The 15,380-nt window shown below is 46.7% G+C and overlaps 1 protein-coding gene across 1 annotated transcript; it reads left to right on the forward strand.

The window, feature by feature from the left end:
- Positions 1-228: 228 nt before the first annotated feature.
- Positions 229-5,819, forward strand: KRT3 (keratin 3). The gene is made up of 9 exons (XM_070407742.1): positions 229-864; positions 1,849-2,069; positions 2,622-2,682; positions 3,059-3,154; positions 3,444-3,608; positions 4,043-4,168; positions 4,493-4,713; positions 5,062-5,096; positions 5,512-5,819. Exons 1-9 carry the CDS (start codon positions 229-231, stop codon positions 5,817-5,819), a joined length of 1,869 nt encoding a protein of 622 aa, XP_070263843.1.
- Positions 5,820-15,380: the final 9,561 nt, after the last annotated feature.

Here is a 15,380-nt window from a genome sequence, read left to right on the forward strand (position 1 = left end):
GATTTTCAAGGTGTGTTTAGCAGCCTGGAACAAACTTATTGCCTTGGAGGCAAACCCAACCCATGACTATTTGGGATTAATTATCTCTCTTTCATTTGAGCCCAGCAACCTCTTAGCTGTATATAAAGGGATTTATCTTGCAAAGGTCTTCAGTGTTCTTCCCTCTTCCTCTGACTTGAGGCTTCCCTGCTGCACTCTAGAACTCTTCCTTCACCAAGTCTTCTCACCATGAACAGACAAGTCTGCAAGAAATCCTTCAGCGGCGGGAGCCAGGGCTTCTCTGGCCGCTCTGCTGTGGTCTCCGGCGGCAGCAGCAGGATGAGCTGTGTGGCCCGTTCAGGGGGAGCCAGTGGAGGAGCCTGTGGGTTCCGGAGCGGGGCAGGTGGCTTTGGCAGTCGCAGCCTCTACAACCTGGGTGGCAACAAAAGCATCTCCATCAGTGTGGCTGGTGGTTCCCGGACTGGTGGCTTTGGGGGAGGGCGCAGCAGCTGTGGCAGTGGCTTTGGAGGTGGCTATGGAGGTGGCTTTGGAGGTGGCAGAGGAATGGGAGGTGGCTTTGGAGGAGCTGGTGGCTTTGGAGGAGCTGGTGGCTTTGGAGGGGCTGGTGGCTTTGGAGGGGCTGGTGGCTTTGGAGGGGCTGGTGGCTTTGGAGGGGCTGGTGGCTTTGGTGGGGTTGGTGGCTTTGGTGGTCCTGGTGGTTTTGGCCCTGGTGGCTTTCCTGGGGGAATCCAGGAAGTGACTGTCAACCAGAGCCTTCTGCAGCCCCTCAATGTGGAGATCGACCCTCAGATTGGGCAGGTCAAGGCCCAGGAGCGGGAGCAGATCAAGACCCTCAACAACAAGTTTGCCTCCTTTATCGACAAGGTGATGAAGCTCTGACTGGACCCCATTTCTAGGCTGAGAACTTTGAGTATGACATTTAGACACAGTGTTTAGGATAAATTCTGGATGGGTGAGGCTGAGAGGGTGGGGTTAGGCAGCATTCTAGGGTCTGTGAACATGTGTAGAGCCAATAAGTTTATCCACATGAACATGTGAGTAGGAAAGATAGTGGTTCTCTATTTGGACTCAGACATCCCCAAGTCCTGCTTATCTGACTCTCTGCTCATGGCCAGGGCATTGACCACTGGCAAGGAAAGGTCTGACACAGAACTGGGGGCTTTTCAAACATAAGCTGTTCTCTGAGGCTTTCCAGAGGTCCTGTTCCCTCTATGTCTCCGTGCCAGGCAAAGGAGGTGGGTGCCCAAGAGAAGGGATTAAAGAGGCTTACATAGAACCTTAGTCCCAAGAGCTGCAGAGAAGCTGACAACCTCATCTGCACCCCTAATCAACCTTCTAGAAAGAGAGGGATGGTCAGTGACTTCCAGGCTAGGATAGCTCACTCTGGCTATCGCTCTCCTGTCATGATGATTATGGCATTTCAATCAGTATCAGTTCCCAGTGACTCGCATCCTTTGAAAACTGGAGTGTCAATGGAGCCCTAGATGGAAATGATGCTGCAAGGTTTAAGTACAGTTTTGCAGAGTGCAGTGTATTTTTGGAAGTTATGATAGAGTCACGAAATCCCTGGGAACACTGAAGGGTCATCTTTGCTTCTTTGTCCAGGCAGAGCTCATTTCAGTTTCCTTGTCCATCTTTCCTCCTTCTGTAACTTTCCAAACCATGCTGCATCCTTAGTAGCCTGACTGATGGGACTGTCTGATCATATCTTCTCCAGCTACAGGAGAAGCCTATCTTCATGTCCTTTCTAGGCCTTTGTGCTGGGATATGGGCAGATACAGACACCTGTCTTACCTGAGCTAAGGCCCCTCTGATCCTTTGCCTGATGTTTTCCTCAATGCATTGCAGGTACGGTTCCTGGAGCAACAGAACAAGGTTCTGGAGACCAAGTGGAACTTGCTCCAACAGCAGGGCACCAATTCCATCACAGGCACCAACAACCTTGAACCCCTTTTTGAGAATTATATCAGCTCCCAGCGAAGCTACCTGGACAGCATCCTGGGAGAGAGAGGCCGCCTGGACTCAGAGCTAAGGAACATGCAGGACCTGGTGGAGGACTTCAAGAAGAAGTGAGTGACAGGAGCAGGAGTGGGCAGATGCCATGGGCCAACCTGTCTCAGAGTCCCAGCCCTTACTGCATTCCTCCTGTCTGCTGGCCAGTAGTATCAGTCTATTTTCATCTCCTTATTGTCATAGGGGGTAGCTTGGTTCATTAGGTTCTCTTTTCACCTTCCTTCCTTAAGGATAGTCCTTTACAAATGAAATTGTGGCAAGCAGGATGAGTGTAGAGTTGAGAGAGCACTTCTTCAGGAGCCAGGTTGGGGAAGATCCTGGTTCTAGGATCTGGAGGATGCTGGGACAACTCATGGTGTGTTGACCAACCATCCTGGTCTGCCCAGGACAAGGGACTTACAGTGTTAAAACTGAGATAGTATGCATGGACAAATTGAATGATTGGCCCTCTTAACTATTAGGGAGGTAGTAAGAAGGATATGTTCATCTAAATGGGTTGGGAGAGGGACAGAGGGCTGGAAGAGATGAGCTTTCAGAGTTTCAGAGAATAGCGGTGTTTATGACTACCTCAAAATCCAACCTCAGTTATTTCTTTTTAACTCTTACAGATATGAGGATGAAATCAATAAGCGTACAGCTGCTGAGAATGAATTTGTGACCCTAAAGAAGGTAAGGGCTGTGTGTGAAGTTCCTGGGGCTTGTAGGTGCAGATTTCTGGCTGCTTTGGAGGAAATCTCCTTACTCCATTGCTACGGAGCCACCAAGTTCAGACAGTTGGAGAAAAAAAAAAAAAAAAAAAGAAACCAGGTTCATCTTAGTCTGGAAAGATCCCTCAGTGATTCAGTTCATTTGTTTTTAGTTTTTGAATAGGGTTGAACTTAAACCCCCCCCAGTGAGATGTGAATCATTTCTTTATGTGGAGACCAGCCTCAGACAAGGACCAATCAATCACCAGCCTTGGTCCTCCTGATTCTTTCTTGCTGTGATCATGGTTTGTTGTTTGGTCCTTGGGAGAATAAGGCCTCCATGCTTCTTTCTTTCTCAGGATGTGGATGCCACCTACATGAACAAGGTAGAGCTTCAGGCCAAGGTGGATGCCTTAATGGATGAGGTCAACTTCTTAAGGACCCTCTATGATATGGTAAAGATGTTTCTTACTAAGAGGGAGAGAGAAGGGGGGTGAGATGTTTATAGATTTGAGGCTCAGACATTTAGTATTAAAGCCTGGAAAGACTGAGCTTAGAAATAAAGTTTCTTGTTAGGGTTCTGCAGGATGGGCTGCAGATATGGGGTTTTCTGAGGGGCTAGGGAACATGATGGAGCTGGTACACATTCAGAGCTGAGTCAGTGAATGGGATTGTTAATCAAGAGTCTCTCTGGGCCTCTTGTTGTAGAGGCTCAAGAGTGAGCATATCTCTCTGTGTTGGCAGGAGCTGTCCCAGATGCAGAGCCACGTCAGTGACACATCTGTGGTCCTGTCCATGGACAACAACCGCTGCCTGGACCTGGACAGCATCATTGCTGAAGTCAAGGCCCAGTATGAGGAGATCGCCCAGAGGAGCAAGGCCGAGGCTGAGGCCCTGTACCAGACCAAGGTGGGAGCTGGGCACCTCTCAGAAGATCCATTGAGGGTCTCAGGGAGTCTGAGGCCTGTGGGGCTGCTGGGTGATGAGTTCCCAGTGTCACTGGGTAGACCCCTCTTGGTTCTACTCTCTGAAGACATCCCTCTAATGGTTGGTTGTTTAGCTTCTAGAAAGTGCTGCCCCTGGGGGAGGTGGTTTCACTGTCCCCTGCCATGACACATGGGACTGACTCTAGCCTGCTCAAGGACTGCAGGATAGAAGAACCTTCTATCATGACAAACTAGATGTTCTTTTCCCTGCTGCCTCAGAGATGTCTCTGCTGAAACATAACTCAATGTCATTTTAACAAATGCTTACTAAGCACCTCAAGGTTGGGTGGGTTTAGAAATAGAGAAACAAATCAGGCAAAACTGCATGAACACCTTCTTTTCCCTTCTGTTCTTCAGTTGGGAGAGCTGCAGACCACAGCTGGCAGACATGGGGATGACCTGAAGAGCACCAAGAGTGATATCATGGAGCTCAACAGGATGATCCAGAGGCTGCGGGCCGAGATTGAGAACGTCAAGAAGCAGGTGGGATGGTGATGAATGCTAGTGCCTGGGATGACTGGTGAGGGGTGTGGGCTCGAATATCAGGATTCACAGTTTGAAATGGACTTCTGGGTTCATCTCAGGCAGCAGTGGCTTCTAGGGAGTTCAAACACCAAGCCAGTCTAGATGGCTGGTAATCCACAAGAGAAATATCTCCATGGATGAATACAAGATAGAAGTGCTATCGAAGAGATGATGTTGCCTGACTTTAACATTTGCTCTAGGACAATCTATTCTAAGACTCAGAGAATAGATTATCTGGGATTCTCCTACTAGGCCCATCACTTCTACCTCCTTCTTTCTCAGAATGCCAACCTTCAGACAGCAATCTCGGAAGCTGAGCAGCGTGGGGAAATGGCTCTCAAGGATGCCAATGACAAGCTTCAAGAGCTGCAGGCTGCCCTACAGCAGGCCAAGGATGACATGGCCCGGCTGCTGCGTGACTACCAGGAGTTGATGAATGTCAAGCTGGCCTTGGATGTGGAGATTGCCACCTACCGCAAGCTGCTAGAAGGCGAGGAGTGCAGGTGGGTCTCCAATTCCAACTCCCCTGATCCTGCTGAGGGTAGATAAGTGACCAAGTATATGGAGATGAAGGACTGCTGTGTAGAGAGAGCCCCCCACTCTCACCTTCCACAGGCCTTGCAGAAAAGCACTTGTGGTTACTAGCCCACTCTCACCACGGTTAGTCAAAGCACATGTGTAATTAATGTGTATAGGGTCTCTTTGTTGAGGCCCATAGAAGGGTGGAAAAAGGGGACTGATCAGCTAGGCTTCTGAATTCAGTTCCAGTTGTGTTATTCATCACCTTCATTCATGGACTTGTTGGAAATTTGCTTTGCGATGGTGGAATTTTCTCTTGCTTTTTCATACAGGATGTCTGGAGAGTGCCAGAATGCTGTCAGCATCTGTAAGTAGCCAAAGTAACCCTGATAATGAGAGCTGATGTTGAAATATTAGTAATATTACAGGGCAGTAGCAACTAATTAAAATATTTCTATGGAAGTTGGAGATGGTGGAAGGGGCAATAGATATGATTTTGTTATTGTTCTGGGTCTAGGACACTATCAATAAGTCTGTAGAATGGGGAATATCCAATAGGTAGCCTGTTAATGGGAGGATAAATTATGATCAATCTCCAAGAGTGTCAAGAGTTGATCAAATGCAGAAGGAACCACAGGACAACTCATGATGTTTTAAAACTATGGGGCTGAACATCTATGACATTAGACTGTATTACAATGATCAATCATCTTGAGCCCAGAGGGTCATTAATTATAATAGTGTCCTGGGCGCTGATCCCTGTACTGTCCTCTCCCCTGCAGCTGTGGTCAGCAGCAGCAACACAACCTCGGCCTCTGCAGGCGGTTTTGGCGGTGGCTTCGGTGTAGGCGGGGGAGCAGGCAGTGGATTCGGTGGAAGCAGCGGATTCGGCAGAAGCAGTGGTTTTGGAAGTGGCAGTGGATTCGGAGGAGGCAGTGGATTCGGTGGAGGCAGTGGCTTTGGAGGCGGCAGCAGCTTTGGCTCTGGCTCCGGGGGTCACTGTGGGGTCAGTGGAGGAGGTTTCAGCTCTGGCAGCAACCGGGGTGGCAGCGTCAAGTTCTCCCAGTCCTCCCAGCGCTGCTCCAAATAAATAATGAGCATAGGCACCATCGCTAGAGCGCCTCTAGTCCCCATCAGCTCCTCCCCTACGACAGACAGCTGCTCTTTGGATTTAGAAGACTGGGGCCTCATGCTCCTCCATCTAGATCCCTGGCCAACTGCAGCCAAGGAATTTCACTCTCTCTGGCTCCAGTCTGGGCATGCGATTGTCCAGGTGTGGCCTTAGCTGCCACCTTCTGTTGCCCTTGGGGTCCCCTCCCTGGGTGGAATGGTCCCCACAGTTCTGAGGTGTCTGACACACAGACTCCTCTACCCATCTGTTCTGTCACCAATAAAGTGCATTGTGTTTCACTTCAGGCCTCTGAGTCCTCTCTGGAGGCCTTTCTCCCCGCCTGGACTGACTTCTCCATTCTCTCCCAGGGTGGGCTGTGTGCACCAAAACAAGGCAGTTGGTCCCCACTGTCCATTACATGGGATCCAAATGGGCAATATCTGACTCATTTATTCTTTGATCAGGGCGGAAGGGTGGGGGCACACTCCAGGGGGCCCTGTGGCCTCACAGTTCAAAGGGGGAAGGCTGTATCATGCAGACATCCATATCATCCTTGCTTTCTCTCATTGGGGGAACCGAAGAGGACCTTGACTTGCTGAGGGACTTGGGGACAGTGGATTTCTTTCCTTGGTGCTGCCCCCACTCCAGTCGACATCCTGAAAACTTTCCCTCAAAAGTGCACCCAGGAAAGGATGAGGTGCTAGAACTCCAGGTTGCAGGGATTTCTAAGAGCTAGCTACCTCAGAGTCTGACCCACAGAACCCCAGTCTGTTGGAAGCTCTGCAAAACAGGTTCCCTGTCCATTAAATCTTCCCTCTTTGGAGCCCATATCAGAGGTCTAAGAAGTCTTGTAGCAAAGAATACCTGTTAGCTACCTTTAACCCAGCATATTCCAAACGCCTCCCAGCCCTCTTCCTTGCAAACAACTACTAACCGCTCTCAGAAAACGTACTGCACCTGAGTGCTGTCTGCATGGATTCTGGGCTCCCAGGTGTATGCCCAGCCATGGGAGCTCTTGGTGTCTCCTCTGCACCAGGAAGCCCTGATGCAGCGTTAGCATGGGAGTGCTGTCTCGAAGGTCAAGGGTGGATGGGACTCAGGCACAAGGAAGCCAAAAAGTTCATTTGTGAACAAGAAGATTGAGGCCCCTAAAGGTGGAGTGGCTTGCTTAGGCTCTTCAAGCATCTGATGGTGTGAGCCGAGGTACACCCAAGTATCCGAGTCCAGAGCTCCTTCCACCTCCTCACACTGTTTCGGAGGCTGTGTTGTTGCCCTTCTTGCTTGGCTGGTTGCCTGGGGACCCACAGAACATGCAGGCAATAAAGTAGAAATGCTTAGCCAGGCCAGGACAGGGAAGCAATGCTTCCATCTTAGGCCAAAGCTGAATTTATCTCAGAGAAGAAGGGTGACAATTAAATAAGCAAAGAAAACCATGAATGGAGGCTGTAAGAAATCCGGGTGGAAATCCCATGTCCACATTTGGCAGAGCAGTGACAGTTCCACTCTGATCCCCAGAAAGGCTCTTTGAAGAAGATGGGATTTAGGAGTTGTTGCCTCATTGTGGGATGCCTTTTCTGGCTGGTATCGCTCTGTGGACAAAGAGAGGTAAGCAGGGAGAGTCAATGCCTGCCCCAGCTCAGAGAATTGGTCCTACAGGAATGTGCTGGGCCAACTATGGGATAGTTGTGTCACCCTGGATGAAGTCATTATTAACAAGTTCCTTCCTTCAACCACCATTCATTAAGTGTTCACTTGCTGGCACTGGGCTAAAAGGAGATGCACTGGTGAGCAAAAGTAAGTTGTCACCTCCAGCTCTCATTTCAGTGAGAGAGCCCAACAACAAAATGAATAAAATAACTTTAAGTTGTGATTGAGTGTATGAAAAAAAGAAACCAGGGGCTGAATTGGAGAAATGACAGGACTTGTTAATGAATTGGATGCTGGGGGTGAGGGTGTATAGGAGAGGGACGATTTAACCAGGATGCCAGTTTCCCAGTGAAAGCAAGTGGGGGGCTGGTGATTCCATCTACTGAGGTAAGAGGAGGTGGGATGGGTCTGAGGAGGAACCCAGGACCTTGCTTTGAGCTTCTCAAGAGACAGCAAATGGAGATACTGAGATTACAGTTGGAGATGTGAGTGTGGATTCATAAGGAAGGCTGGTCAGGTCTAGCGGCTCACATTTGGACATCATCAGTGTGAGGATAGCTAAGGTGGTTCCAAAAGACATGGAACTGGTGAGCTCTCCCAGAAAGGGAAGAGCAGGGTACCCAGGCTGAGCTCCAAGGAAGCCCAGAATTTAGAGTGAGGGAGAGGAGACAGCCAGCCAGGTAATAGAGCTTGGTCTGGGTTTTCCAGAATGCCTCCACCTAAGAGGTCAAGGGTTTCTAAATGGGTTCCAAGGGAAACCCAGAACAGGCCCAGTCTTCCTTGGGACACTGCCCACTCATCTCAAGGCACATATTCAGACTCGTTTTTGCTGCTCCTCCCTGTACTCTCACCAATGCCTACTGGTCCCTGTTCATTCTGTGGGGGTTTATGAGTGACTCCTCTCCCCCCCCCCCCCCACTACTTAAGTAGCCCTCTAGTGACAGTGGGGAATCCATGCAACTTCTCAAAGGAGAGAGTAGCCAGAGGTAGCCTGGCTCAAGAGGAATGGCACCATGGAGATGGCTATTTCTAGGAGGAGTTATCAGGCCAGAAGAATGGCCAGGCAGGTGAACTTGGTTCCAGAGCTGAGACTGAAGGAATTAATTCCATGTTTGGCTGGATATTCTCAGCCCAGCCCTGACCATTTCTAATTCAGGCTGAAACACCTCCAGGGAACTTTACCTGGTTCTGAGTGCTCTCTCTTCCTTTTACCTCAGCATTTACAGAATTTCTTTTTATGTCAGCTTTTCAAGTGCTCTTTAGCTTCTGGGCTTGGGTTTGCTTTCTTGTACTTGTCTAGACTTTTCATTCTTTGAGTAGGGTACAAGTTGGTGCTGTGTTGTCCATTCTTGTCCTATCCTATAAAGCATTTTTTTTTTTTTTTTTTTTTTTTACTGAGGTTGTTGAATAATGCTGACTTGTATGCCTGGGCCCTAGTCTGGGATTTGGGGCCATTGGCCTTTTGCCTCTCTCTGCTTTGTTCCATATCTCTCATCCTTGGGTGTGGAGTGATACATCTTCTTGTGATGACACAGAGGGCACAACTTATATCCCCCTATTCCTACCCCCATTCATTCCTCTCTGCCACTCCCCTCTTGAGCCCCCTCCCCCAATTGGTAAGAACACTGAAAACAGCACCTTCCTGTTCTATGAGCTTGTTGATGCACTGGTTCACCCATCCTTTTATGTTAAGGAGACATAGGTGTGTTTTAAGATTCAGGTTATTTCCTTCTGGGATGCAGGCTACACTACAGGCCGGAGCAAGTATCAACAGTGATGGTGACACAGTCATAAAAGACTCAGTTAAGAAAATTAGGGATTGTTTCTCACAAGAATCTGCCTATGGATAATCCAGCCACAACTGTTGATGATCGAAGTTTGACTAGACAGCTTTGGGTAATTTGTAGGTAAATCTCTATATGACCCTTCTCTGTTTTGTCTAGGGAAGGGTGGAGTTTTTGTTAGCCAATCACCAGAAATCTCATCTTTTGGGATTTGGGCTGCCCTTCTCTCTGCCTTCTCAGCACCTTAGCCAAAATACATTCTCTCTGCAGCCGAGACTAGGAATGTGGACACCTTGCAACAATCTTGGGATGACTAAAATAACCTCCAAACACCTCCTTCACTTATTTTATCTATATCCTGTACAAGCCCCTCTGGCATTCAATCTGCTTACTGAATATCTCTTTTGTGCCTAAAATCAATATAATCACCACCAACACTTCCACCTAGTCTAAAGGCTAAAGGCTAGTTGGTTATCCTAACCACTGATGGGGATATAGTGGGAGCAGTCTGATACTCTTGGAATCTATGGTGACATCACCAAATGGTGACAGCTTCATCAACTGCTAGAAAAGATGGGGCAAGGAAGGACAGCTCTAGGTGGCAATAAAGCAGTGATTCTCAGTGTGGCCATTCCACTCCCCCAGGGAACATATGGCAACGTCTAGTGACAGTTTTGGCTGTCACAACTAGAGCAGTGCCACTGGCATCTAGAGGGTAGAGGCCTCATTGCTACTAAACATCCTACAATGCACAGAACAGGCCCCACCACAAAGAATTCTCTAGTCTCAAATGTCAGTAGAGCTTGTTGGGAAACCCTGCACCCAAGCAAGAGGTCATTTCCTTTGCCCCTCTCCTTAGGCAAGGACTGTGGCTGTGATATTGGTTATAACTGAGCTGAATAGAAACCATTCTGAATTTGAGGGACGTATACATATTTAGAAGTTTGTTTGTTTTAAACTGGAAAAGCCCTTTTATTCTGGGCAAAGACATAGGAAACAAGCCAGGTGAACATGTGGCCTTATGGGAGTACTTTCAAGACTTGGGCCTGCAAAACTAGTGTGAACCCGGCTAGTTGATGCCTCCCTGCTTTTGATAAACTGTTCCCCTGGCCAGGAATACTCATTCTACCTTCAGTTTTTTTGACTAGCCCTGATTTCTCATTGACGATCACTCAGGCATTGCCTCTTGAAAGTGTTCCTGGACCTTCCACGTGGCACTGTATGTCTGTTGGTGTTCCCATTGCCCTCTGTTAAGCTCTTTGTATCACTCACTAAATTATATTAAAATAACTAGTTTCAGTGTCTGCTCTCCATACTAGAATGGAAGTGACTGATGTGCCTTCTTCATCTTTGTGCCTCTCAATGTCCAGCACAGTGCTTGGCACATACTAGACACTCTGAATGTCACTGAGCTAATGAGATATGTGAAAAGGACAGGGGAGACTTAAATGCAATTGCTGTCCTGACATTTAACAACATGATTAAACAACTAACATTTTTTCGGTTCTTAATGGTGCAAGTCATACACTGGACATTTTGCACGTCATTGCATTTAATCCACACAATCACCATAGGAGACAGGTGGTAATTATCCTCATTTTCCAGATGAGGAAACTGGAGCTTAGAGGCAGGATACCATTAACATGTCTGGCATCAGAAAGGAATTGGCAGATCTGGGCCTCACATCCAAAGCTTACACTGTAACCACTGTGTTATGCTGCTGAATGGGGCTGGCTGACTTCTTCTCCGCCCGCTGGATGCCCTCTTGTACCAGCTCTGGCACATGGTGCTAACAGCTTGCTAGAATCTTGAGGAGCCAGAAACCAATCTTGAAGTTCCTATATTAGCAGGAGAGGTTTCTCCAACTGAGGCCCTATGAGGATGGGTGGGCCACCATCAACTCCAGAGAGCTCTGATCTCCAGCAGAGAAGTCAGAGAGACTGGTCGGGGAAATACCTTGATAATGATAGGTGTTTCTCTTTGATGTCAAAGAAGAATTCGTAGGTTTAAACCTATTTCAGCAACACAGTTGATGCTTCAAGGCCCATCTGTCCACCATATTCTATGGGTGGACTCTTTAAATGTCAAAGTGAACTCCTCACTCTTGGATGATGTGCTTTGACTTGCAGAAGTCCACATAGATAAAAATGATCCATGAGTTTATGACAGGCTTTGGAGTTGGATAGTTTGATTAAAATCTGAGCTCAGTCAGCAGATTGATTTGGGGAAACTTAATAAACCTCACTAAACTTGTCATTATTTGTAAAATGGGAATAAAAGTTCCAACGTTGCAGTTTTTATGACAATTAGAAACGATACTAATTCAATGCCTGGTAAATGGCAGGCACTCAATGTCAGCCATTTTTACATATTTTTCACAGACAGGTGAAAGAAGCAAGGATTTGAAGGAGGAAATTATGTTCACTAAGTCCTAATCCCCATAATTCTGGGAAGTATGCAGTAGCTCAGTAAATATTTGATTGATTGATGGCTTGCATTACTGACGAGCCCAGAGTGGGAAACTGGCCTGGCCAGGTAGGAGAGAATGGCTTTTATGTAACTCTCTATTCAGAAGCTGTGATTCCTTACAATTTTATGCAGAAACCAGACTTCAATTCTGCATTGGCCTTAAACAGGGCTACCCCTAAGAACTCTTTCCTCCCCTGCAGCCTCCAAACTGACAACTTCTAGAAGGGCTTTGTACCTCACATTGTCATTATCATCATAAGGGCTGCTAAGTGCTGAGCACTGCCCTGTGTAAGGGCTTTCTAACACTACCTCCTGTAGTCCTCTGCTGCCTGATGAGGAGGCTATGTTAATTTCAATTTACAGACCAGAAAACTGAGGCCTGAGGGTAAAAAAAACTTCCTGGAGGCCATGTAACTGAAAAGTGCAGAGGCTGAGCTTTGAACACAGGCTTAACTCCAAGGACTCTATGTTTTCCACTCTTCCAAGTTGCAAGGAAAGAGAAGGAGGAGGTGTTGTCATTTGAGTTCCAGAAAATCCAGAATACCAATGAAAATGGATGAGGCCCCTTTCCCATGGTGCTCCCTGAAGGAAGGTCAATGACTTTGGGAAGACCCATCAAGATCCATGGCTGGTGAGAAATATACATCGATAGGAGAATTGGTCCTCAGGGACCTTCTTCATTTTCCAGCATCCTAGAGCCCTTCTCTCTGCATCTGCAACATGCAGGCCTTAGTCTGCTCTCAGCTTCCTCTGTCTTTCTCACTTGGGGCAAGTGCTTTCTCTATAGAGATGAAGCAAGTCTTGACCTTATGCCTTAACCATGACTGCCCTGTCTGCACATTCCCACTCTGGACATAGCAGTTGGACCAGTGTTTCTCTGAGTATATTCAACTGCATGTTAATAGGGGTCAAGATAGAATGGTTTTATTGTTAAGTTTGTTTGGGAAGCTCTGATCAAGTAAAAGTAAATGATTCTTTTCTACAGGAATTCTCAGGGCCTTTAATATGTAAATGAGCTTTATTAAAACCCTAAGAGAAAGCTATAGAATTTTCATTACCCAAATTTATTTGACCACAGAATCTTTTAATCAAGACAATCTTAGGGCATAGAATTCTGCTCTAGACAAGCCCCAGGAGATAATCTAGTACCAGATAAGGATTGAAGGGTGAGTTGAAGAGTTATTTTCACCAAGTCTGGAGAGAAGACCAGAATTAGAATAAATTGTTATTGCTAACAACTAAGACTTAGTAACTGAAGGATTTAGCTTACTTTTTAACAATCTTTAGTTATGAAGGGAGCTAGCCCTATACGTAATATATTTTTACAGTTCATTTGTTAAAATTATTTAGTTGTGATATGCTTTTATTTTAACATGATAAAAAGGAGAAAATAAGAGTAATTTTTAGTCCAGGGACAGCATAACCAGTATGATTGTTCATTTTTCTTTTTTGGAGAACAGATTAATAATGACCTAGAAAATTGGATCTGCGAATCCACACACATAAAGGAGCATGTAACTCTCACCCCTTCATCCTCAGCTCCAGGTGGAGAGGGATGTCTGCTTACTTTGACCTACAGGTAATGGCCACTGTCTGATGATACCTCCACTCACAATTACATGACAAACCACTCTTAAGTATTCTGACTGTAGTGAATACCAGAGAGCAATTTGGTTAGAGGAAATAACTCTGCATGGTGACAATTGCCCCTATTTTATAGATGAGGAAGTAGGGACCCAGAGCACTTAGCCACTTGGCTACCTTCACACAGAAGGTTCTGCAGGTGAGTGACTAGAACTCAGACTGTTGACAGCAGGCAGATCATTTAGACGCCACTGCTCCAAAAGATCCTGCAGTGAGTAAGAAAAATGCTGCCAATGATGCTAACTCTGTATATTTCCAGCAGTTTCAGTCAACTGCTAAGAAAACAACCCCAACCGGCTAAATAAGATGATGCTTTGGCAGGCTCTGGAGACATGGATTAGGAGAACCCAACCCAAACCATGTTTTTGTGATCTGCCCATCGCTTCTCTCTGTCCCTCTTCTCCAGCGTATGCTGGGGTGGCAGAGATGAGCCACACTTAGGAGGCTGCCACTGCTGCCTCAGCACTGCAGTCAAGGGAGGGGCGGGGCATCGGAAATACTGATGTCTGTCCTTGTTTGCTTTGGGCTCTCACCTGGGGCTTCAGGTGAGCCTGGTTCAACCTTTTTCCTAGGGAGGGCATTTGATCTACTTTTAAAGGAATTTTAAAGATTATGCATAAAGACCTCAACAAGAGAGATTGGCACTCCATTAATGGGTGGAGTAAATGTCTCAAAGAAGAACCCAACACAGAATCCCCTTCTTGGATTCTCTGGATGAATAGTGTTTTTAAAAAATCTAAACATTTGCTGCTGGACACTATTTAAATATCAAAACAATCCTGCAAGTGGGGTAGAATCCTCATTTTACAAATAAGGAAAGAGTGCCTTAAAGAAGCCAAGGCCCTTGTCTAAGGTCATCACAGAGCGAGAGGTAGACAAGGGGTATGAACCCAGATCTTCCGATGTCCATGATGACAGGCTTTCTGTTAGACCACAGGTACCTTACTCTTGTGTAGCTTTTAGTAAATCTTAAAGGACTTTCACTTATATTTATCCAGTGAGGCTCATCACCAACCAGTGAGTAGGAAGGAATTTGACAGGTCAGAACAGACTTGTGTGTTAAATCACAGTCCAAGGTCACCCAACCCAAATCCATCATAGCAGAGGTCTTGCTCTCTACTCTCCCAGCGTGGTTTTCTTACTCTGCATTCACACTCAGCTTCCTTTCCCTACCATCCATTCATGAGTTTCTCAAGGGGGCAAAATTGTTTTGAGAATAGCTGAGGCCAGACATGTTATTCCCTTCCCCAATCTCTCCAAATACTGAGCATTGATTTAGTTGTTTAATCCTCATAATAACCCCACAAAGTACATGCTATTGTCATCCCCATTTTATAGTTGAGGAAACCAAGACACATAAAAGTTAAATAACTTGTCCAGGTCAAAGAGCTAGTGAGTGGTGGAACTGGCTCTAGACAAACTGCAGAGCAGAGAATCAAGAATTAGCTGCAGAGTACTTAAAATTGCTTAACTTGGGGTTCTTCAGGGTATTTTAGACCTGCCCCAGACTATCTAGAAACCTTCCCCAAAAGACAGAGTGCTTGCTGCTCATCTGATTGCAGTTCTGGAGATATATCAACCACGTATTTCTGGGGAGTCTAGAATCACTCCCCTTTACTCCTGTCATACCTTATGAAGTCTCTATATATAGATAACAACCTGAGAATTTGCTCTAGCTATGTGTGGCATGGTTGAGTGTGGAGGTGGATTGCATGAGGATGATGGACAGTTGAGCTGTAGTAAGTTAGAGCAGCAATGTGTCAGTGTACCCACTCTACCACCAAGGGTCCTTCACCTCCTCCCCCCTCCCCCCCTCCCCCCACTTCCCGGCCCTGATGGAATACTCATAGTCTAGACCAGTGCTGCCCAAACTTCCCTGGTCATAGGGATTACCTGGAGTACTTGTTAAAAATATAGACATGCAAGCCCTTTCTCTGGAGATTTTCATTCCATAAGACTGGGGTGGGACCTGGGTATAAATATTTATATTCTTAGA

This window comes from Myotis yumanensis, unplaced genomic scaffold (genome assembly GCF_028538775.1).
Source record: "Myotis yumanensis isolate MYYU_CA2020_CCGP unplaced genomic scaffold, mMyoYum1.0.hap1 SCAF_3, whole genome shotgun sequence".
NCBI lineage: Eukaryota > Metazoa > Chordata > Mammalia > Chiroptera > Vespertilionidae > Myotis > Myotis yumanensis.

Bases quoted from the DNA above. Each gene is read 5' to 3' on its own strand.
- KRT3 (XM_070407742.1), top strand. From the start codon at position 229: ATGAACAGACAAGTCTGCAAGAAATCCTTCAGCGGCGGGAGCCAGGGC. The intron at 2,070-2,621 runs GTGAGTGACAGG...TAACTCTTACAG, and splicing joins GTGGAGGACTTCAAGAAGAA to ATATGAGGATGAAATCAATA. The intron at 4,714-5,061 runs GTGGGTCTCCAA...TTTTTCATACAG, and splicing joins CTAGAAGGCGAGGAGTGCAG to GATGTCTGGAGAGTGCCAGA.